Source organism: Monodon monoceros, unplaced genomic scaffold, assembly GCF_005190385.1.
Source record: "Monodon monoceros isolate NGI ecotype Baffin Bay Population unplaced genomic scaffold, NGI_Narwhal_1 Super_Scaffold_6, whole genome shotgun sequence".
In the NCBI taxonomy this organism is placed as follows: domain Eukaryota; kingdom Metazoa; phylum Chordata; class Mammalia; order Artiodactyla; family Monodontidae; genus Monodon; species Monodon monoceros.
Window position 1 is genome coordinate 11033755 of NW_021703783.1, and position 25411 is coordinate 11059165.

At 41.4% G+C, this 25411-nt stretch overlaps 1 protein-coding gene across 1 annotated transcript in view; it reads right to left on the reverse strand.

Moving 5' to 3' along the window:
* The window catches only part of GUCY2C (guanylate cyclase 2C), a 77838-nt gene extending 56627 nt beyond the window's left edge, over positions 1–21211 (reverse strand). The window contains exons 1-6 of the mRNA XM_029206393.1: positions 21128–21211; positions 9351–9463; positions 7711–7775; positions 4684–4899; positions 2241–2362; positions 703–799 (exon numbers count right to left, since the gene is read on the reverse strand). Coding sequence (XP_029062226.1) covers positions 703–799; positions 2241–2362; positions 4684–4899; positions 7711–7775; positions 9351–9463; positions 21128–21155 — 641 coding nt within the window. The 5' untranslated portion in view covers positions 21156–21211. The remainder of the gene's footprint in view (positions 1–702; positions 800–2240; positions 2363–4683; positions 4900–7710; positions 7776–9350; positions 9464–21127) is intronic.
* Between the last annotated feature and the right edge of the window lie 4200 nt (positions 21212–25411).

Sequence of the window (25411 nt, forward strand, 5' to 3'; positions counted from 1 at the left end):
GGGACACAGGTGTACCAGCAACACCTTTTTTAAGCCTCATCTGACTCAGATATTACCTTTGCACAGTTTGTTTGTGGGGTCTCCAACCATGTTAGAAAATGAGTAGTGAAAAGAGGGAATGTGATAAAAGGTAGTTTCTGTTCTCCAGAATTTTCTCCCCTTAGTTCCAGATAAGTGCAGAGGAAAAGATCACCACCCAATGACTATACCACAGAGGGCAAAGAATAACTGTGTAAATCAAATTCACTTAACGGGAACTTTTCTCTTACCGAAGGTGGCTGAAGGAAAAATAATCTAGGATCAAAGGCCATTAGCAATTGAAGGCATAGATAGGGCCCACGTTCTCAGAAATATGATTGGGATATTAGTTGATTTATTACTGCCTGGAAAAAAAACACCTTAAAATCAGGCTGAAGACCAGGATCTTTGTTGAATGAGCATGCGGGTTTAATGGGGATTTCATAAAACTTTTGTATTTGACATGATAGTGATGTCAAAGGTATACGTCTCTGCTAAAGCTATAATTAATTAAATAAGAATGAGGGTGTGATAAAGAAGAAATGAAACACTGGTTAAAGTATTATCTTCATACAGAATCCCATTTTAGGCTATGCAAAACGTGAGAAAAGAGAATATCTTCCAGAAATCCTTAGAGTATTTCCTTTCTGAAAGGAGGAGAGTTCTTCCAAATATTATACCTACTTGAATAAATCCACTAGAATAATGACAGTGTCTTCAGCCACTGCTCGGTCACCCTTGAGGATGTTGATGGTGTTTGGTGTACCACACATAACAATCACTGCAGGAGAGAGAGCAAGACAGGGAGAAAAATATACAATAGTCTACTCCCAAGCAGGAAGGGAACCAGGGGCCTGAATTTGAACCCAGTAAAGTCCATGCTACATTCGTGTTTTAAGATTAACACCAGCTCCTCCAATTTACTCCCCCACTCCTTTTATTTTTCATTTACAGTCATAGAAGCAGAGGAGAACTGCACGGGATCTTAAAAAGAATCATCTAGTCCTTGCCCTTAATTTTACTGATTTAAGGAGACTGTAGCTAAAATGTCAATGAGATAAAAAAACCGGTGGATGAATAATTCTGATAGTCAAGTATTGGAGTCTGGCTTCGTGCTTATTCCATTACACGAGGCTGGAGTAGTTATAGAAGCTATTTTCAGTGGTAAGTGAAGGGCACTGCCACTTGTAAAGTAGCTGGAAAAGATATAAATTAATGTGAGAATTTATGAAGTCTTCCTAAGCACCTTTCCTTGGGTTTTGGTTGCAGCTTCTTAGCTCAGAAAGTCAGTGATCGAGTTCCAGTCTGATTCTCTAAGCTCTCCTATCCACTGCAGCCAGATTTCCCAAATGCATGGATTGATGAGTAAGATGAATAAGCTGGGAGACACTTCATTAGATCTGTTCACACACTGTGTTGTCCAGTTGAACTGTAAACACTTTAGGGACATGAATCATCTTATATTTCTTGTTCCCCATATCTTGGTTAACGTTTTGCATATGGTAGGCTCTTAATATGGCAAATGCTTAATTATAACAGCAAAAGATATTTCAAGCGATACCAGGAAATCCTGACAAGCAAGAACATTTCCTCGTAGAAAATTCCACAGTTGATTCCTTTGCTCCTGATATATTCTTATTTGCAAAAAGAATTCTGTGGAAAGTGAAATAAATCACCAAATAACTTAGTATCCCATTGGCCTTTCACACTTGGCCTATAACTGAGAGATCATTAGGCAGGTAAAATACCGACAGAGTAAAGCAAAGTGAGACAATCCTTGCCTACCTGGTAATTTTGCTTAAGGCTACATATCAATAAATACATCCTCTTGGTCACCAGGGGACGAGGGTTCAGAATATTTGAGAATTCGTCACAAATCCAACAATATATTAGATTGTGGTGAACTTAAAAAGCAGTTTACTAATAGTGGATCGTGATATCATTTTTGGCTTATAAAAGCTGGATTTTAGCATCATCATTACTTTCATAATGTTAATATATTTGCTCAACATTACTTTGCTAATTTTGCTCAGAGGATAAGGTTTTAATCAGCAAAAGGAACAGTATAACGGAGGTGCACGCAGCTACAGATCTCTGCAAATATATACAAAATATACAGTAACGATGATAGCTCTGTGGTGGTAGATTTGTCAAAATGACTCATAGGGAGGTGGTGGTTGTGTGGACGTAGCTGGCCAAAAATTATCTTCATGTCTTCTTACCATTGCTTTTCCTGTTCTGGTCCATTAAGATACGCTGAAACTCGTCATCCCTTCTCAGCGTCTCCTTGAAGATAAGTTTCTGAGAAAAATAGGAAACTCCAGCCTCCAGAGCATTGAGGTACCTAGAACAGAAAAAAAGAGAAACTCTAAGAAATCAGCTTAGTTTCTTCACGGCTTTGCATGTTGTTTGCTCACTGTTTACAGATCTGTCCAGGGACTTGTTCACCTAAAATTCATTTCTACCACTAACACAATAGACAATACACAGCATGATACCAATGGTTAGGACTACGGACATCTAATTTAGGGAAAGTTTTAGGGAATCTTCGTGTATATATACAGATAGTAGACATTTGGCAAATCCCTTATAATGGCTTCTTGTTATTTGCTGAAGGAAGGCTATTCTGCTTGTCCCATTATCACAGGTAAGTGGAAACTTGTGAATCTATAGTACAAAAATTCAGAGTTGATAGGAATAATTTCTCCTACTGTGTGAAAAGGACTTTTGTGTGCTCTAAGTTCACCCCAAACTTTCTAGGGTGCTGCCTTAGGACTGATTCTTGTGTGTTCCCAGGGGTACCCTATTTTGGTCCTCTGGATGCTTTGGTGGAGAGCTACTGCAGACTCCTTCAAGAGATTCTTTCTGCCACCTTTGCTGGAGTTGTGTGAGCCTTGTGATTTTATTTTAGCAATGGTACCCAATATCCTGCTCTCCCCACCACCCTTATTCCTCTGAAAAGCTGTGAGAGAAATGATTTCTAACTTGTGTAGGACAGGCAGAATGCACATTCTCTGCTATCATATGTTGCACGGTAATATGACAGCATTTACTTCTCATTTCCCTTCTCCTTATCTGTAAAATGGAGATCATAGTACTTGTTCTCTTTTCTTTAGAGGGTTTATCTTCGTGAAAATATATTTATTGGGACTTCCCTGGTGGTCGAGTAGTAAAGAATCCACCTTACAATGCAGGGCACGTGGGTGTGATCTCTGGTCAGGGAACGAAGATCCCAAATGCTGGGGCAACTAAGCCCGCGTGTCACAACTACTGAGCTTGCACGCCTCAACTAGAGCCTGCGTGCCGCAACTAAGATCCGACGCAGCCAAGAAATAAATAAATAATCAATCTACAACATATAAATATTTATTGCTAGGTCACTTATGCCATTTGGGAAGAATTAGAAAAAAGTTTAGTCAACGTATTTACGGTTACATAGACACTTCATGTCAATCATACTGAGACAACAAAATAAATCAGATCACTGTTAACTAAAAAACTCTAAGAGAAAATGCAACTTTTTGAAAATATGTTTAAAAAACATTTATTCAGAGTTCTCAAGACATATTAACACACTCCATATGATTCTTTTTTATTAATATGAAACATGAGCTGCACATCCTATAGAATAAACGTTCATTATTCAATTGAATCTGTAGACCTCATATCCTAAGACTGTCAGCCTCAACATCAGACTCTCCTTCTTACACCACTACATTCTAGTAGTTAATAACAATTTGGGTAGAGGTCAGGAAGAAAATTGTGGCCACCTTGAATAACTCCATGCACTCCTTTTAGGAAATAAGTATTAGGTAACTTTTAAAACATGTTCTTGAAAAGACATTTTCCATTTGCTGTACAGCAAAACTAACACAACATTGTAAATCAGCTATACTTTACTCCAATAAAAATTCTTTTAAAAAGAGAGACGTAGATGTAGAGAACGGACATGTTGACGCAGTGGGGAAAGAGGTGGGTGGGACGAATTGGGAGATTAGGTTTGACATAAATACTCTACCATATGTAAAACAGATAGCCAGTGGGAACCTGCTGTATAGCACAGGGAGCTCAGCTCTGTGCTCTGTGATGACCTAGGTGGGAGGGAGGTCCAAAAGGGCGGGGATATAGATATGCATGTAGCTGATTCACTTTGTTGTACAGCAGAAACTAACACAACACTGTAAAGCAATTTTACTCCAATAAAAAAAAAAATGGCTTCAAACCAAAAAAAAAAGAAAAAGAAAGTGCTTAGTGCAACGTTTGGCAAAAAGTAAGGACTCAAAGAAAGTTGCTGTTAAAAAAAAAAAAACAGACATTTTAACCTGTTGCTACTGATTTAGATCATGGAATCAGTGAAGTGTTGTACACTTCCAAGTGAAATTTCAATTTGACCTAAAGTTAATGGGTGTCTACTTCAGAGAGCTATGCTTAATATACCTAGTTCAAACAGGATTAACAAACAGCCTTATCTAAATATATCTACAGCTTAAGGATGAAATCAATTAATGTAAGCTATGTACCACCTGTGTGTAAGAAAGTGGGCTGGTTTCCATTCCCAATGCTACTATTCATGGAAGGCATGTCTGATAATAACTAGTGGCCTGCTGAGAGTTTATGGCTTCTCTCCCTGCTAAGTGCCAGAAAGACATTAATGGTCCTGCTTACCAGAAACAGTCCTCAGACTCGGTACCATTCTTGAAAACATAGGCAGTGTTCCAGGAAAAAGTTTTGAATGGAAAATAATTGACCTTCCAAAAGTCAACCAAGAAGTACGTCAACTTCCTAGCTGGAGACATCAGCCTGGTTAAAGTTTCTTTGTAGTCACACGACAATCCAAAACTTCCAGCTGAAATCATGGGATACTTCAAATCTGTGTCAAGGCTATGCCAAGGGGTGAGAGAGAAACCAGTATCAGGATTAACCTAAGTAGTACAAATAAGATCCCTCTTTAAGCTGTTTCAGCGTGTGGGTATAAATAACAAAAATGAAACAGGGTCATTCAAGCAGGTGTTCCATGGATATAGGTCTGTCCCTCACAGGTGAATCTAAAACAATATTTACGGAACGTATGCTATGTTCTACGCATACTCTGGGTGTTTTCTGGTATATGTGGCTTGGTTACTTCGTTTTATTCTAAAATGAGTTGTCACTGGGTTGTCCTAATGTCTAGGCTAGGACATATGGACTTCGGGGAGTAGGGCAGAGAAAAAATAGAAAATGGGCCACCATAGCTACTACAAATGTTGTAAAGCCCAGAAGATGCCCTCTGCAGCTTCCCTCCATGCATTGCCTTATTGCCAGCTCTTCTACGGACGGCCTTTGAGACAGACATCACCTGAGGACCTTACTGTTTTCCTTGCGCTGCTTGGCCCACGGGTCTTCTTGTGGTCCCTTAAGCATAGCAAGCTTTATTTTCTACCAGGGTCTTTACAGATGCCAGAAATGCTGCTCCCCTCTGTCTTTGCCTGGCTGATACTTACTCACCCATCAGGTCCTTAATTAAACATCTCTTTATCCATCAGGAGAGCTTTCCTTGATAACTAAGACCAGGAATCATGGGTGAGAACCTGTTGAATACCTGTCTCCTCCACCAGACTGCAAGCGCCACGAAGGTGGGATCACGCCCAGCTTGTTCACCGCAGCATTTCCAGTCTGCCTGCTTTATGTGTAGATGCTTCAGATGTATTTGATAAAGGGAGGAAAATGACCTCCCCTTCCATCTTCGGTGCTCCACTGAAAGGTTTCACTTGGGTGTCCTGCTTGCATTTCAAACTCCTCACGGCCACAGTTAAATTTGTCTCTTAGTTTTGTTTCTCAGAACTGTTCCTTATCCTGATTTTCCCATTTCTTTTAGCGTTTTGATATCTCAAAGCCTTTTCAACAACTACTTTTCATCCCACACTCCAATATCCGATCAGTTATCAAATGCTATTGATTCTACTTTTAAATATCTTTAAGGCGATCCTCCTATTCCAAGTCGACTGCTTCCTCACTAGTTCAGGATCTCTTCCTCCCCTGCTGCTTTTCCTGTCCTCAGTCTCTCCTGGTGGGCTCCAGCCTTTCCTCTACACTGTTTCCAATTATTCTTCCCCAAAATTGAGCTGCTTCTGATGGCACTTCCCTGCTGTTTTAGTGGTTTCTGATGCAAATCTAATTAAAAACCCTTCCCTCACTTAGAACTCGTGGCCACCCAAATACGGCCCTATCTCATTTTCCTAGTTTTCTCTCTACTACTCCCCTATACATCTCTTTCACTCCAGTTAATACAGACTTTCACAAATTTTCTACACTTCCCTGATGCTTTGCTTTCACATATGCTTCTCCCTCTGCTGGCTGGGATGCTTATCACATCATCTCTATCCATTACAATTTAACCCATTCTTCAACACTCAACTCATATACCATCTCCTTCATGAAGTCTTTCTCCTCTTGAAGCTTAATTCTCCCAACCAGAGGGACCATTTCCTCTGTGCATCCATAGCACCTTGCTTGTACTTCTCTAAGGGAACCTGTCCCACTCTGCCTTGTATTGGTCATCAGTGTCCTTGTCACCTTCTCTATTTTACTTAATTGTCTCCGCTCTGACACAACAAAAATGCGTCTTTGCACATGGAAGTTCCTCATAAGTGGTGAATCAATGTTCTACTTCTCCTTTCCTTCTGGGCACACTCTCCAGCAATATCAGTGAATGGTCAGGTAAGATGACAGCTGGGAATGAGCACAAGGAAGATGAGGTTCTGTATTCGTCTGCACTTCGGTACAGAAGAGGAGGTCAAATGTGCTTCCGTGGGGTGTCTATTGTCTGTGTGGGTTTGAACGTCTGAGTCTGTTTATACAGCTGGGTGGGAGGTGTGAGAAGCAGACTTTGCAACAGAAATTTCAGAAGTCTAATGTCTACCCTTCAAAACCTATTGCAAGTGTTCCTTCAGCATAGTTTTCTCTGTGTAGACAAAGGGTGATCCTTGATTCACGGGGAGATGAAACAGGTGAAAGAAAGGCATGTGAGAGGGATTTGGATTGGGGGAGAGGTGATCTGGCAGAACAAAGTGTTTTGCAGTGAGGAGAATTACGCTGAGTGAAATGATCGAAAGGGATGAGGGCGATTTTCCCAAAGCCAGGAAGTATTTTCACTCTAAATACAGTGGAAGCTTTTTCTTTTTTTTCTAAGCTGATAAGGGCACTATGCAGAGTACTTTAGTATGTTATATATATAATCCTCAAATAGTGCTTTGAAATAAGAACCCTGCTACCTTCCCTATTCTTACAGCCCTAAGGAGGGAACGGAGCCCTGTTAATGCCCTAGGGTGCTGTACTTTCCTTTGTGTTTGGGCACATTCTGCCCATACTTCTGGGAAGATTTCCTTTTTTCAACTCTCAAAATATCTAAGTTCACTATCTTCCCTGTGTCCTGCCTGGAGTCTAACTTTTCACCTCTACCTTTTTGCTTTTCAAGCTCAGATGTTAGTAACAGAAGCGGAATATCTACTGTCATCCACCCCACACTGAGCAAAGGCAGAGTTACCCGGATGAGGGAATGACAGTTATAGAGAGACTGTAACATACGAGGGCCCTGGCACCCTCAATTGTATTGCCCTGAGTAGACTGCTGTTTGATATATCAGTTAAATCTTGATATGATGTCCTGACTTCAATTCACAGGGGCATGAAAACAACAACAAACCAAACTACTTACTACATCTGGAAGGTGGAATAGGTACACGTGGGCCCCATGAGGACACATCCCATCTGTTTGGTCCTCTGTAGGAGAAAAAAATAACAACCAATTCCTAAAACTAAAAGTATGAATCAATGCACAGGAAAGAACCAGCAAGGGGAAGACTCCCAGAAGGCTAGAAAGCGGGCCTCTCGAGATGTTAGAATGTAGAGCAGAAAGGAGCCGCGTGCATGCCTTGGGCTGGGCGAGGGCCAGCCGAGGGATAAAGGGGTCCGAGAGGGGAGAGGCTGCGGATGGAGGGAAGGGCATCCCACTGAAGGTGAGCTGACTGAACGTGACGCTGGACTCTATCAAGAGGAGGATGTCCAGTGCTGGGAGAGGGACTGGCAGACTGTCACATTAGCAGTTATCTGTAGGTCAAGGGGTGAAGACGCTAGATTTGGAGGTGCTATGCAAGGACAGGGAAAGTTTCGGGTTTAGGGAGAGCTACAAAGCGGGGCTGGAGAGAACAAAACGCAGTGTGGCCGGGTGAGAGACTATAGATCTTGATTCCACTCTTTCTCAAGGGGAAACTGGTAAGGAGCATTCTGTTGTTGGTGCTGGAGAATGAGGTGGGACCTCCCACCTCCGGAGCCAGGGAGGAGGCACACCTGTTTATTAAACTCCCCTTGCTCGCTCCTTGCCCTCCCATGATCAAGAATGACCACTTCCGGGGCTCCCCTGGTGGTGCAGTGGTTGAGAGTCCGCCTGCCGATGCAGGGGACGCGGGTTCGTGCCCCGGTCCGGGAAGATACCACATGCCGTGAAACGGCTGGGCCCGTGAGCCATGGCCGCTGAGCCTGCGCATCCGGAGCCTGTGCTCCGCAACGGGAGAGGCCACAACAGTGAGAGGCCCGCGTACCGCAAAAAAAAAAAAAAAAAAAGAATGACCACTTCCTGACAGGAGTGCGGCCAATCTGGTCGATGTGATGTTACTGATCAGAGCTTCAGAGCCATGGATCTGTGCCCAGTGCTCAGCTTCCTGGACGGCCTTCCCTTAGGTCTCCGTACCAAAGGGACATCTCACACCCTACCTGCCTCTAGAGAGCTTGGACTACTCTTCAGTTCCAGAAAGCTCTGGTTGGGGATGGAGTTGGCAGGAGGAACTAGGCAAGAATCTCTGTCTTCCCATTTCTACAGATTGACATTACAGTTACTACTTTAAAGTTAGATTTCAGATTCAGCCCTTAAGCACTAAACCTGCGACCGTGTATACGGTGATGACTTGTAACAGGTGTCTGGTGTAAGGCTTTAGAGTATATTTTTTAATGGGGCACCTCAGATTTTTCTTGAGGGACACGAAGGCAAACCAGTTAATACCAACATTTAGATTTGTTAAAAGTTCTAAAAACAGCTGAAAACAAAATAATTCCCCTCCATACCACTGAACGTGTACAGACAGAACATAGCTAAGGTTCTCCCCGCTTTCCTAGATTCCTGGAGGGTGCCTATCACTTGGGAAATAGATGGGGATACAGTCGGAGCACCTGGTCCCCAAATCACTCAGCTGCATAGCTGGAGACGATGTGAGAGATCCTGGCGGGCCAGCGCCAGAGCTCACGCTGTGGCCCTCCTGAGGCAGGAGGGTGTGAGCTGACTCTGTGAAGGCAGGTACTCACTGAAATCGTCCTGAGTAGGTCGAGGCCTTCACAGGTGCTACTCCGGCAGTCACTGGACTTATAAATCATACTTTCCGAATTGATAAAGCTGGCATTCACGGTCACATTTAGGCCTATTATCCAGAAATGAGGGGAAAGAGAAGGCTAGTGTTATTTCTCAGGAAGTTTATACCAGCCATGAGACTTTATTTTTCTACCTCTCTAGAAAGAGGAGATCTAGAGAGGTAAGTTAACTCGCTCAGGGTTACCAGCTGGCAGGTAGTGGAGCTGGGTTTTGAACATAGGGCAGTCTGATTCTGGAACCAATATGCTATAGAACAGTGGTTCTCAAAGTGTGTGCCATAGACCCCTGAGGCACCTTGAGACTCTTTCAGGAGGTCCATGAGGTCGAAACTATTCTATTATTTTAAGACATTCACGGGCATATAGTGAAGTTTTCCAGAGGCTACATAATATGTAGTATGGCAACATTTTAATTGCAGAAGCAGATATGAGAATCCAACCATTTTCTATTAAGACTGATATTAGAGATTTGCTAAAATGTGAATTTCTGCCACTTTTCCCACCTACTTCTATGAGTTTTTGGTTTGAGAAATATGTTTTCTTTAATATGAAATTTTATTTATGTTAACAAATTCTTACAGTTGTTATTTTAACTGCATCAATAAGAAAATAGCTTGAACATTTTTCAGTTTTAATTTCCCGTATAATAAACATTGATAAATGTAACATAAACGAAACTCTTTAGAACCCATGATTATCTTTAAGCGTGTAAAAAGGCCTTGAGATGGGAAGTCTGAGAACCACTTCTGTAGAATGTATTGTAGTAAGCCGCTACCTCTCATGATTATGGTGATGTGATGTGTTTCTGCTTACTTTTATCTCCCCAGATCCCAAGTGACTTCTCAAGAAAATACTGAACACGTTTTAGACGATGGGATGGGATGACTTCAAATCAGGCTTCACTTTTGAGATATGCCTGGTAACGTGTTCCGACACCACAGCAACAAACACAATATCAACGTCCTTCCCAAGCACAACAGTAAGAGCAGCAACAATAAAACAACAGCCATTTATTGAGCTCTTGCTATGTATTAGTCAGTGAATTAGGTACTTTATGTGAATCTCCTCATTTAATTCACACCACACCCACAGAAGGAAACTACTATTGATCGTGATTTTACAAGTGAGGGAACTGAGGCTCAGAAAATGTAAGTAACTTGCGGGAGGTCACTGGTGATAAATGGTTGGATAAAAGGCTGGAATATGAACCAAGGTCTGTCCGATTCCAAATCTCTGCTTCTAACCACAGTGTTCCACTACCTTATTTTCACGAGCAATGGGTGGGTAAAGATCTTACAGTGGCGACATGATACACTCTGTGGAATCTGACAGATAGGGGTTTGACTCTCATTTCAAACAGACAACTTGTATGACTGCAGCAAAGTTATTAAACCTCTGCTGTGAAACAGTGTCAGCAGTGTTGATCGTACAGAGCTGTGGCGAGTAAAGAGATTATATATCTTACTTAGCACTTGACAGGTACTCAAAAAACAAGAACACCAAGTTCAGGGAGACCAAGGGAAATAGCTCACATGAGATTGGCAGGGACTCCAATTCAGGTCCTCAGACTTCGAATCAAATGTTCTTTCCACTATACCACACTGCCCAGGTAAATAAGGGGATTTTATTAAATGACCTCCTAGTTCCATCATAGCACTAGATCAGATCCATCCATTTATATCTGAATCCAGTCTCAGAAAGGACTGAAGAAATGTATATTGCACAGAAGACAGTTATTACACATATGTGATATATGATCTATGATACCTATTGCTATTATTACCACAAATTTTAAATAGAGAAAATTAAGACATCCTCTCCTTAGAACCATAAATAACCATTAAGATGTATGAAATACTCATTGACTCAGTAATTATACTTATGGCAATCTCACCTCAAAGCATGGAAAAAAACTATGTACATAAAAATGTTTATTGTAGTAGTTTTTAAATAATCGTGAGAAATTAAAAACAATGGAATGTCCTACCATAGGGAATGATTACATGATTTGGGAGGATATCTACTCTAAGGGGTATTGGTCATTCATTCACATGATGCTAAGAAGATTATGCAGTTCTAGGAAAGCCACCTGTAGAATCATGTGAAATGAAATAAGAAGGACAGAAAATTGTTTCTGTGCCATAGTGACCTCAACTATGTTCTTAAAAACAAGAAACTCAGAGGCACATGAAAAGATACTGGAAATATCCAGGTGGCTGGAAATTATCAGGGGTGACTTTTTTCCCTTTATTCTACATGTTTTATCTACTGGTATAGCTTACTTTAATAATTAAGAGATACATGCAAACTAGCATATATAGTATGGATAAACAACAAGGTCCTATTGTAGAGCACAGGGAACTATATTGATCCTGTGATAAACCATAATGGAAAAGAACACACACACACACACACACACACACAACTGAATGACTTTGCTGTACACCAGAAATTAACACAACATTGTAAATCAACTATACTTCAATAAAACATTTTAAAAAGTAAAATAAAATAAAATAATTTTCTTATATCCCCCAAAAAAGAGATACAATAAAGAACTTCAACACTGAATTTGATTGCAAATTTATCATATTGACTGTATCTTATAATAACAGCCACCAGAGATGTAAAGAGTGGATAGATGGATTAAAAATCCCAGTGAAAGATTTAGCACCTGGATCTTTACTTAATTCATCTTCTTGACTGGTAACCCTGTGAAATCTCAGACACAGACCAAATCTTGCCTCTGAGAAGCTACAGAAGGAAACATAATGCCTTCCTGATGCTGAGTAGTTTTATCTACTTAAGTCCAGTTAAGTTAAATCCAGCTTTAGCTGGGACATTTCACTGCTGTGAACACCTGGGTCGGGGCCATCCCCAAAGCAGAGTAGATCATGAGTGAACTCATTGAGGTAGGGCTCAAATCCTTCTCTTTGAGGATCTATTGCCTCGAAATAGAAAAGGCCTGTGGGCCAGGCCCTTAAAGAAGGTTGGGTGATCAGGCAAAGAACACAGGTCTTGGCTTAGCAACCCTCTGACCCCAGAGGTGGTAACAGGGAGGAGAATTCTGTTACCATCTTCTTACCAGCTTCAAGCAGACGCTGTCTCACTATTTCCATTCCCGCGTTCACCACATCTCTCAAGTTAACCTGGGACTCTGGGAAGGCCGAGTTGTTTGTCATCAGCACACTGATCTCGTAGCTGCCATTGTGGCAGTTCTGACTTACTTGGGAGTCCCAGAACAAAAGCCCTGGTCGGAGGAGCAGTGACCACAAAGCCAAGGCCAACAGTGGCGTCTTCATGACCTCCCTCACCTCAGCACCATACTCCTTGCTTTACTCTGGGCCTTTCAGGGAAGCAGGAACTCCAACTGAACAGCCTGTCACTGAGTCCCGTGGTCTACTCTTCCCCACGCTCCTTTCTGGTCACCCCACCGGTCACGTGGACCACAGAATACAGCCTCCCTGTCGGCAATTAGCAGCTACATTACAGTAGGAGATAAACCAAAGTTCACTTTGCGTGTTTGCTCACAGAAAGGTCAGAGTTATAAACAAGGAGATTACCTGCGCCTCACCCAATAAAAAAAAAATCACTGGTGACACATCACTGAGAAGAGGGAAAAGAGGAAGAGGGCAGTATTGTATATACCAAAAACGCTTTGTAAGATGGAAAATAAAGGTCAAAGTGTTTAAGGCAAGCACAAATATGATAGATTATTAGCTTTTAGGTTATAGTTGCATATTGAAACTGAATCCTTCACATTGAAACTGAATCCTTAACTAGGAAGATCTGTGTTTCACTCACCCAGTCAGCAACTATTATTGGGACTTGACAGGGCATTGGAAGGGCACTGGGCATACAGCCATGAATGACATGGATACATTAATGTCTTCATGGAACACATGTCTACTGGTGGGGAAGACAAATATTAAATAAATAATTATGAATAACTAAACTCAACAATGAAAAACAGTGCAGAGTGCTGTGGGAGCACATGGCAGATTAACCTAACCTATTCTGGAAAGTCAAGGACGCGTCCCTGAGAAAGTATCCTTTGAGCCGAGCCTTGGAGGATGAACAGGAGTTAGCTGAATGGAAAGTGAGGGAGAGCATGTGAGGCTGGGACAGAGCTTGTGCAGAGGCCCAGAAGTGGGAGGGGGCATGGATATTTGAGGAACTGAGAGAGATATAGTATGGCTGAAGTGAAGAAAGCTAGTCCAGTGCAGTAAAGGATGCCAGAGGAGTAGGCAAGTGTAGGCCAGGGGGTTTCCTGTGAGCCATTACGAATTTGGAACTTTACCCTAAGAGTCAAGAAAGGGACATGATCAGATAAATTTTGTAAAGAGCACTTAGGCTGCCATGGAAGAAATGACCTAGAGAGAGGCAGGAGTGGGGTCATGGAGCAAATTAAGAGGCTGCTTCTGTGGTTTAGGTGAGAAGTGAAGGGGGCCAGATGAGGGCCGTGGCAGTGGAAGTGGGTTCAAGAGACATCTAAAAGGTAAAATGATAAGAAGACATTTCATTGGACTTGGGGCATTAGAGAGAGGGAGGAGTCAAGAGTGACCCGTTATACACTCAGCTGGGTGGATGGGAAAGCTGTTGACTAAGCTCTAGGATTTTGAAAGCAGCAAGAGAAAAGTGACTCATCACATGAAATGGAACCCCTATAAGACTATCAGTGGATTTCTCAGCCCAAATCTTGTAGGCAAGGAAACAGTGCAATGATATGTTCAAAGTACCTGAAAGAAAAAACCCTGCCAACCAAAAATATTATACTGGCAAAATTATCCTCTAAAAATGGAGGAGAGATAGAGTCTTTCCCAGATAAGCAAAAACTAAGATAGCTCATCACCACTAGACCTGCCTTACAGAAATGCTTAAGGAGTTCTTCAAATTGAAATGAAAATATACTAAACAGCAATGCAAAAGCATGTGAGAGCATAAATCTCATGGCAAAGGTAAATATATTAAAAAATGCAGAGTAAAGTAATATTGTAATGGTGGTACCTAAGTTATGTTTAAGCTTAATATAAAAGTTAAATGATAAAAATTTGTTATTGGGCACACAATATAGAAAGTGTGGGGACAGGAGAGTAAAAGTACAGAGTTCTTGTATGCAATTGAAGTTAAGGTGTTACCAACCTAAAATAGATGGCTACAACTACAAGATATTTTATGCATGCCTTGAGCTAACCACAAAGAAAAACTACAGTAGATACAAAAAAGATAAGAGAAAAAACTTGAAAGCAAATCATCACAAGAAAACCATCAAATAGCAAAAGAAGACAGCGAGAGAAAGTAGCCCTACAAATTTTCCCCAGAAGTAACTCTATTTACAGTTTAAAACTGACCAAATACAATATATGAAATGATAAATTCAATCAATCATGGTGGTCGGCCGCCAAAATTTTTTTTTAAATTTTATTGGAGTATAGTTGATTTACGGTGTTGTGCTACAAAAAAATTTTAATAAAAGCTGGGCTGTTGCCACTCTTCAGGTTAACTTGAATGGCCCTCTAGTGATTTACCATGTCCCAGCTGATCACACCTCTACACTGGGAGTTGCATCCCCCACTGCAGGGCCTACAAGGAGAATGGACTTTTCCTGACGTGAAAGAGATCTTGTGAGTGATCACGGAAAGGCTGCCTCCAGACCTCCTGGGACAGGACAGGAATTGCCTGGTGTAACACTCCCTTGACTTAGCCTTGCCGGTTCTACTGTTCATCCCAGGTGAAAGAAGAAATGCATTCTGGGTACTCAACGAACCAGACATTAATAGAAGGGATTAGTAAAATTGAATGGGACAGTATTCGTGATTCTCCTCATTTTATAGTAGACCAAAACCTGAAAAATAGGCTGGTTCTAGAAATCCACTCAGTGACTGAAAACAACCAGAAATTATGCTTCTTTTACCAGAAGCAGAGGAGAGAAACAGAGTGATAACCAGAAGTGGGGATAGGGTTATGAGAGGATTTTTAAGGGTGAAAGTTAGTTGAGTTATTTAAATGTTGATAAGGAGCTGGTGGAGAGGGAGAGGTGGCAAATATGAGAGAGGAGGCGTAAATGACGATGGCTCCAAGAAAATGAGAGGCAATGGGATTCCAAACATGGCAGAAAGAACAACTCTTCCTTATAAAAGGAAGAACGTGTTGTAGGATGATTGTGTATATTCCTGAACAGAACTTGGATCCACCCACCTAGATATGCAGCAAAGCCAACCTACTGGGTTGTGGTGAAGGAAAGCTCAGTGTTTACTGCAGGGCACCCAACAAGGAGAATGGGCAGCTAATACTCAAAGACCCAAACTCCCCGATGGTTTTCAGAGAAATGTATTTAAAGGCAGTGTTGGGGTGAGGGTCGCAGGGTGTGTGATCAGCTCATGGACACTTTTCGGATTGGTAGACGGTAAGGTGACAGGGTGGTGTTTCAGTAATCTTGATCATCAATTTTCCAGCTCCAACCAGTCTATGGTCTATGTGTTCAGGGTCAGCAGTTTCCACCTGGTCGGGGGTCTGGTTTCCGTAAGAAATAACTTAAGAATGTGTGTCAGACACTGTTATCTGTTTTTCTCAAGGAGAACTAGGACTTTATGACCCAATCCTTCAATTTTACTTATTGCTTAAGTTGTTATCACCTTCCTTGCTTGACTGCCTTTTCTTAGTTCCCGCTTTTGCCCCTCCTTAAATGATTAATTGCTTGAATCTGTTTTCTGAAACAGGCCAGGGAAAATAAGGTTGTTTTTTTTTTCTAAAGGTGGGAGTGGGGGAACATGGAAGGGTCTGCAATCATGAAGGCCCTGCAGGGATCTGCTCGGTTTCATATATACACGTATATTTCTAGACTTGTGGGCTGGAAGATGAGATCATTTATGTATGATTGTTTAAATTTATTTTCTGAAGGAGGTGAGTCATTGGCTGAGAATGAAAGGAGAGCTGGGCTAGTCAGAGGCTTAAGAAGGGAGGGACTTGAAAAGTTACTGTGATGAGTGAGAGAAGGAACTGATAAGAGATGTGTCCTAAGGTTGTTTGTCAGTGGTGAGATTAGGAGATGAGTGACTGAAAACTGGCCCTACTCAGCCTAGCTTTATGATTTTTCTCTAGCAATGTTTAGCTGCCCAAGAGCAGTACAGGAAAGTGAATGGTTGGGCTTATTCAGGTATGGTTTTTCCAGGTAGGTGCAATGAAAGAACAAATGGATAAAAAAAAAATTGAACAAAGTCAAAAGAGTGGAGAGATGGACTATAAAATCTAAATTGAATAACAATGAAGTGCATGCAGGAGGGGAGTGAGGGAAAGGCATAAAGAAGAAGCTTGAGGGAATTCCCTGGTCGTCCAGTAGTTAGGACTTCATGCTTTCACTGCCCAGGCTGTGAGTTCAATCCCTGGTGAGAGAACTAAGACCCTGCGTGTCGCACGGCATGGCCAAAAAAAAAAAAAAAAAAAAAAAAAAGAAGAGGCTTGAAGGGATGACGGTACAGTAGGCAGGCAGAAGTACAGGTGGAAAGGGGACAGCTGAACAGCTGGAAGGATAGTGTTTGCATTAGAGGGTGGGTTTTCTGAATTACTGATTTGAAAAGTTCAAGGTGGCTGAGGGGGGGGAAGGACAATGTTTTTGAACAGAGGAGTTTCAGGAACTCAGAGTCCAGTCTGTTGGACAGGTCACCTCCTGGGTATGAAAATCAACCAGACTGATAGCAGGCCCTTGTTGGGGAGGAATAAACCAGGGAGAATATCCAGGACTTCAGTAACTGACAGTGGTTGATGAAATGGGATAGAGAGTATCCTGGCTAGATGGTACATGCCTCAAGAGAACAGAGGTATTTTTTTTTAATTTTTTAAATTATGAAGTAGATCATACATGTAAAGGAATATCTACCATGAATATATACAAATTAAAGGAATAATAAAATGAACACTCATGTACATACATTACAGCCTAAGGTATAAAATGTTACTAGAGCCTTTGTACTCTGTGTGCCCCATCCCTAACACATGACCCCTGCTTCTCCCAACCTAGCCATGAGGTGTACGGAACAGTCTACAAAGAGATACAGGATACTGAGGCATGTGTTGAGCATGGCATAGCAATATGGGGATGAAAAAAGGCTAGAGAAGATATGACACCAAGTACCCATGTTTGGGGGGATGAGTGATGTGGAATAAGGTGGGTTCAATTCTAGTGTCTCCTGGAGGGAGGACGGTAGATGCTCAGACTTCATAGGATTCAGCTTTGATTCAGAAGGAAGGCACTGGGGTTATTTTATGGGGGGGTACGTGGTGATGAGTGACTGAGAGTGGTCAGGAGTGGGTGCCCCTGGATACTTTTAGTGGACGTTAGGAAGAATGGAACAGCAGGCTGCAGAGAGGCACACGGCCATCACATCGGTGATTAACCTTTGCTACAGGTAACGATTTTATATGTTGCACATTTGGTGGCCACTGTGGACTCAAACTTGGTTGTCTGTTAATATGTTGCTATTCCCACTTCCTGTGGTAGGAGAAAGAGTAGACTGTTTTTGTTTTTTGATTTGGCCTGCAAATTGCAAATATGAAAGAAAGCGACGTCAAGGGATGGACGAAGTTGTAACTGTCAGGTGCTTTTAATTCAGATGTGAAGACAGAAGGCAGATGCAGTTCTGGGAACCCTTTGGTTATAGCATGGAACCAGGGAAGATTTTCAGAAGGGAACGAACAAGATGACAGTCCTTTCTGGATCCTTTAAGGCAAACATTATGTGTCTTCTTTATGTTGTAAAACTACCAGCATGTAGATCATGATTAAAGAGAGGCAGGTTCTGCTGGGAAAGTTTCAAGGGTCAAAAACAAATAATGGAACACCGAGCTGGCAGATTTATGAGATATACTCTTCAGTAGAACACAAAAGCCCTAAAGATATGAGAAAAAAAGGGAAATTACTCCTCATGGGAAGGGGCAGCTGAGCAGGTCACCTGCATGTGCCCCTCTTTCGTTTCTGGCAAGATTTTGGGTCTCTTTTGTATGCTTCTCATTAAGATCCCCTGCTCACCTTCAGGCCTATCAGAGTACTCGGCATCTCTACAGTCTATAGCAGTCCTAGGCTTCCTCTCTCCCTATCTCAGTGCAGATGCAAAAGTGAGTTTACGAACTAATGTAACTGATAGAACTAAAACGTGAAAGTATTTTTTTAAATAAGCACAAAAGTAGAGATTCTGATCGGGATTTATTGAGGAAAAATGGCTACAGTAAAGTACTTCTCTTTTTCCAGTGTTATTGAGAAATAATTGACACACATCACTGTATAAGTTTAAGGCATACAGCATGATGGCTTGCTTTACATATATTGTGAGATGATTACCACAATAGGTTCAGCTAATAACCATCTTGCCATATAAATACAATAAAAAGAAAAGAAAGGAGGAAAGAATAAAGGAAAAAAATTTCTCCTTCTGATAAGAACTCGTGGAGTTTATTCTAACAGCTTTCCTATATATCATATAGCAGTGTTAGCTGTAGCCATCATGCTGTACATTAGAGTATTTCTGAACGGATGATTTAATAGACGCACCAGATTAGCTGAAATACACCCTGAATGCCTGCAGCCAGTGGACGTGAATACTTCTGCTCCTTCCAATTAAGTCATCTGCTTACCAAGGGTCCCTTGTGCTTGCATCCAAATTTGCCAAACATATTTATTAAATTATGTCCTTAATTAAATGTTATGTAATCTGATAAAATACATACAAAAACTGTTGGAAATCTTAAACAAAGCAAATTACTAAGAAAACTGCTGTGGCGAGACTGCTATAAAACACCAGGGAATAACAAAGAAACCTAAAAGAAATTCTGTCCTTAGAGAACTTGTCAATTACCTTAAAACATCAAACACCAGAAGTAGTACAAGATGCACTAGGGGTGTGGTTTACTTAAGAAAGCTGATACAGGGGGGAGGGACAAATTGGGAATTTGGGATTAACAGATACACACTACTATATATAAAATAGATAAACAACAAGGATCTACTGTATAGCACAGGGAACTATATTCAATACCTTGTAATAACCTATAATGGAAAAGAATCTGAAAAAGACACAACTGAATCACTTTGTGTCACAACTGAATCACTTTGCTGTATACCTGAAATATTGTAAATCAACTATACTTCAATAAAAAAAGAAAGAAAGAAAGCTGATACAGAGCTCCAACCTGGCTACTCATGCTTAAAGAATATTACTTGGCCTGACATCAACCAATGGGTGAATAAACAAACATGAATATGTTTTGAGATAAAATAAAACTTTTAAGGTATAAATATATAATTTTTAATGATTCCTAGTTTAACTGTTTATTTCCTGTGAAGGAAATCCTTACTGGTCCTATTCACATAGGATAACACAATGCCAGATGGGTTCAGGTAACTAAAAGGCTATACGGTTTTGCTGACCACTAAAATGGATTTGGTTACGCAAACCTTCTGAGTTAGGCATAGAGAAATATAAATTGCTTTACGTGATAAAATGAGGAAAATGTGAAGTTCCCAGAGCTAATCCAGGAACAAGGGAATGAGGAGGAGAGATGGAAAGAGATAAAGGGAAAGAGATGGGAGCTACATAGAAATAAATGGCCTGTGGGAAAGGCCTAGTGGGATGCGGGCTGAAGACATTTAAGAACAAGGATGTATAAAATAAATAAGAGGTTGCTCGTCTTTTCCTTGAGGAAAAGATGCCTTACTTCATCCATACAACAGATATTTATGGAGCACCCTCTAATCGTTCTCAGCATTGGGGTTACACAAATGAACACATTTCTGCCTTCATGATAGTTGCATTCTAGCGGGAATTTAAAACTGATAAAACTGGGTAACGGTTCCCAAACCTTCAGTCAAGTCTGAGCCAGATACGACTTGCCTAACTTTCGGGAATTATGGAAAGGTGCTCATATCTGTGTCTAGATTCATGGGGTAAGAACAGGAGTAGGATGGCTAGGTGACTCTCAGAAGCAGGAGTCTAAAGTCAGAGATGATCATGGTAGTTTAAGACTTCAGGGTTTGATGGAATATTGGGAAGTGTTTTTGAACTTTCTACAAGGATGAGATGAGGGTCAAAGTCATGTTATCTAGATCACAAGGTCGGGTGACCCGACTGACACCCAAATCACTATTGTACACTAGGGCTGCATATCTAAATTCTAGCACCAGTGCCTGGGCGCTTCAGGCTGACAGGCTTGTTTCTTTTCCTTGTTATGCCTATTTCCTCTTGTCTTCCCCTCTCCCATTTTCAGCTCGGTGCTCTGTGATGACCTAGAGGAGTGGGATGGGGGTGGGGTGGGAGGGAGGCTCAAGAGGGAGGGGATATATGTATTCATATAGCTGATTCACTTTGTTGTACAGCAGAAACTAACACAACATTGTAAAGCAATTATACTCCAATAAAACAAACAAACAAACAACAAAAGAAACTCTATTTAAACCCTGAGCAATGTCTTCCTCTCCCTCCTTCCCCAGCCCATTTTGTACAGTCTTCTCATATGCTCAGGAAAGGCTGGAGTAGGTCATTGTTATACACTTGCAGGGGCAGCTGGAATTCTGTTCAATTTCCTAGTGACTCTTGGATTACCTCCTCTGTCCAGGTGGCTAGTTTTATGTACTTAGGGAAATATGTGCTGGAGACAGTAGTAATGCATCTTAGCTGCAATAAAGTTCTCCATGCTCTGGAAACAGCTTTGTTTGTTTTCTCTTACCTCCGACACACAGAAGGAAACAGGCCATAGGCTGCCAAGAGTGGTTGGTTGGGTTGATACGTCAATCCTGAAAAAGGAACTCTGTATTCTCCTGTAGAGAAGCTGGACATTACTCTTCCCCACCATGCCAAGGCAGCTGAAGGATTACTTCCTCCTAGTTATACGGGTTAAAATAATAGCTTGGGAAAGAAGGAAAAAAAGTGATCAGTCCCCTGAAGTGTAAACTCCTTACGAACAGAGTAATTATCAATTTTGTTTATTGATGCTTCTTTACAAAGTTGGAAAGGTAAGGCAAGCATTTAAAGAACAGAATTGTATATCTTGAGGTAAAGAAGAGCATCTTTGAGTTTCAGGAGGCAGTTCGATATTCTTATACAAAAAACCAAGACCCACAAAACTTGAAGCTGGATTTGAATAATGTTTCAGCTGTTTGTTAAGCATATGAACTCCAGCAGATTACCTACATTTGCTGATCTTTAGTTTTCTTATTTGTAAGATAAATTTAATTTCTATTCTAGCCAGTAAGCCTGAGCTGTGACCCTTGCTGGAGTTTGGATGTGGGTAGGTGTGCCAGATGATTGATGGGATTTGCGCAAACAACATTCACTCACCTGGGGTTGAAGAGTCACACCATAGGTGATTCATTCCCAGGGAAACAGCCAAACAACAGCTGCCATATTATTCCAGCCTGTCTCCAATCCAGTCCATACATGCAGACCTTAGTTCAAAAGAGAAAAAGACCTGGAATAAAAACCTGGAAGAACCACCTGATAAAGAAGTCAGTAGAATAGTAAGTCATACATATAACTGCCTAGGGCCACTCTAACAGGCTCTATCACACAAAGAAGAGGGATGTCGTACTTCACTTGATCAAAAACTGGCAGCCTGCTCTGGCACTTTGAGAGTCCTCCATGGTGGCTGTCGGGATTGCTGGAGCTGTGGTAGCACCCCGTGGGGGACTTCAATGTGTGAGCAAACTGCACTCACCAGGTGGCAGAATCCACTGGAGACCCTCATGCTCAGTGGGCCCACAGCAGTTCCCGGGACAAACAGACTTATTGGACAATATTCAAGACATGCCTAGCAACTTCTAGATATATTCACAGGAGCACCAGCAAGTGAAAATTAAGTTACTACTGTTGCATGAACTTCGCAGATTCTAGCACAAGGAAGTTTGGTTTAATTAAAGCAGAAAATGGTATTATAAAGTTGCTGGCACCTAGATAGTTATTGTTATTCCTTGATGCCCTTCTCTAAACGGCAGAATCAATTGCTCCTTCCTTTGCGCTACTTTTGTGTATGGTAGGTATATCTTCTCTAACTTTAATTGAACGTTTATTTAATTGAAATTAATTGAATTGAAAAAGCAGAGTATATGACAACTTCACTTTATTAGAAAAGAATAGTAATGGAAAGAAATTTCAGTTGTATTCAAGAAATAATTATGTGGCTAGATGTGATTAGAAAATTGTCCCTAAGACAAATATTTGGAATCTACCACAGGAACAAAAATTTAAACTACATTTCTTTAGATATATTTCTTTATATTTAACAGTGAATCAGCAGGATATCTTTGAAAGAAAGAAGTTCTGAAATGTAGAGTGGTAGATATTCCTTTTCACCTTATGTATGAGATTAGGAAAAATGAATTTGTCGAATGCTTAAAACTTGGCAAAATTATTTGAAGGAGGAACAAATGCCTGATGAAACAGGATTAGATGGAAAGGGATAAGAAGATCAGGGGAGAAAAGTCTTATTAATGCTTCATGATTGCAGAAACTGGTCGCCCAAAGACACATCATATCAAATGTATTAGATGCGACCACACTTAATATATTTGATATGTATCATTTTTCTGTAAAAATTTTTTTCCGTAAAAAATTGAAAGGAGTTTTATAGTTTTGCTATCAGTTTTGATTTTTTAGTTATCTTTTTTGAATTTGGAGCCAAGACTTCTTTCTTTTAGGTCTCAAACACCTTTATAGGTTTTTAAAACGCTCAGAGGTCTAGACAGTGACAGACTGTCCCTGATAGGTAAGGATGTAAAATAGGCTGTGAGAGAGCTTCCCTGGTGGCACAGTGGTTGAGAGTTCGCCTGCCGATGCAGAGGACGCGGGTTCGTGCCCCGGTCCGGGAAGATCCCATATGCCGCGGAGCGGCTGGGCCCATGAGCCATGGCCGCTGAGCCTGCGCGTCCGGAGCCTGTGCTCCGCAACGGGAGAGGCCACAGCAGTGAGAGACCCGCGTACCGCAAAAAAAAAAAAAAACAAAAAACAAAAAACTGTGAGAAAGAAACCAAGCCCATTTACAGCTGACACCCACAGCATCCCTGTGAAATAAAAGGAGAGACTATTTAACTTAAGGTGTTTATCAGAGAAATGGAGGCCAAGAGTCAACAAAACAAAGTACAAAGCTGTAAATTTGTCGGGAAAGAATATACAATTATATTGAGGATGTGAATGTAGAGGCTAGTGAGAATTCTTGACATAAATTTAGAAAGTTGCAAGGGTAGTCTGAAACACACACGTGAAATCAGCAGGAATGATGACAATGATACTGAAAGTTTGGATTTTGCTACCGAACCAAACTTGGGTCTGCTTGCCTGCACATAAAGTCAACCTACTGGGTTGTGATGAAGGAAAGTGCACTGTGTATTGTAAGGCGCCAGACAAGGAGTCTGGGGCAGCTAATGCTCTAAAAATGCAAACTCCCCAGTGGGTTTCAGGGAGGCATTTTTAAAGACAAGGTGAGGGAGGGAGTCACAGGGTTGTGATCAGCTCATGCAATTCTCTGACTGGTTGACAGGGTGAGGTAACAGGGCAGGGTCACAGGTTTAACATTATCAATCCTCAGGCTCCAATAAGTCTGGGTGCTCATGGTTATCAAGTAGCTAACTTCTTCCATTTGGTGGGAATTTTAGCATCTGTAAAACAACTCAGGAAATGTGCATCAGATAACTGTTACCTAGGTACTTCAGAGAGGAGCGAAAGCAGAGAACCTGAGGGGGAGGGGTCTGTCTCAGGAAGGCCCTTCACACAGCACCCCCCCCAACTCAACACCACAAAGGGGTGGGCTGACACCTGAGCCAACCCTCCAGCCCGACCCCTGGACACACCTTTACCCTCACCCCAGATAAAGAACTAGCTCGCCCCATCCCCTCAGGGAAGCAAGCTAGCAAGGGACTGTTACTTGTTCTCGCTCCCCCCTGCTACAGCAGGAGCCCCAGTAAAGCCTTGCCTGAACTTCTTGTCTGGCCTGTGATCAATTTCTATTGATTAAGGAAGGCCAAGAACCCTGGATGGTAACATTTGGGTCCAAGGCTGCTTGGGTGGTAAGTAGCAGAGCCAGAATTTGGATCGGTTTTGCCACATTCCAGAAGCCTAGCCTTCTCCACTCTGAGCTTATTAATTGAGACTGGGGGCTGGGGGCTGGTGAGGAGGGCAGGTGGTGAAACATCTGGAGGGCAACGAATTAGACGGACTTAAATACCAAAGAAGTAGTTTATGGAAGCAGAGTGAGGAAATTTTGGAGGGAAATAAAATTTGACACATAAAGGTGTAAAAGAGTATAAAAGGATAATAGACATAGGAAAGCAAAACAGGTAAAGGGAAAATGGCAAAACCTTGAAAGTGTTTAATTTATAAGGATATGATTTTGTGCCACACAAGGCATTTTGTTTAGTTAGCTTTTATGAAAAAAATTATAAAAATGAACTTCCAGTACTTGCTGTTGGAGGCAGGGGAGAGAAGTAATTTTCCCTCTACTATTCTGAGTTCTTAGCTGAGACCCTTGTAATAAAGGACAGATTAACAAGAGAAAAACAAACAGAAGTTTATTGATATGTATACATGAGGGAGATAAGAGGCACAAATTTCCAGTTGCAAAATACATGATTCACAGACATGATATGTACTGTGTGGGGAATATAGCCAATAACTATGTAATATCTTTGTATGGTGACAGATCATAGCTAGATTTATCATGGTGATCACTTTGAAATGTACAGAAATATTGAATCACTATGTTGTGTAACAGCAAATAACATAGTGTTGGAGGTCAATTATATTTCAAAAACAAACAACAAACTCATAGGAAAAGAGATCAGATTTGTGGTTACTGGAGGGTGGGGGGTGTGTGGGAGGATTAGATGAGAGCAGTCAAAAGGTACAAATCTCCAGTTATGAGATAAATAAGTCCCAGGGATGTAATGTACACTATACTCTTTCATGTATAACATACAGCAGCGGGCGGGGGCTACTCTTCCTTGTAGCCCCCGCCCGCTGC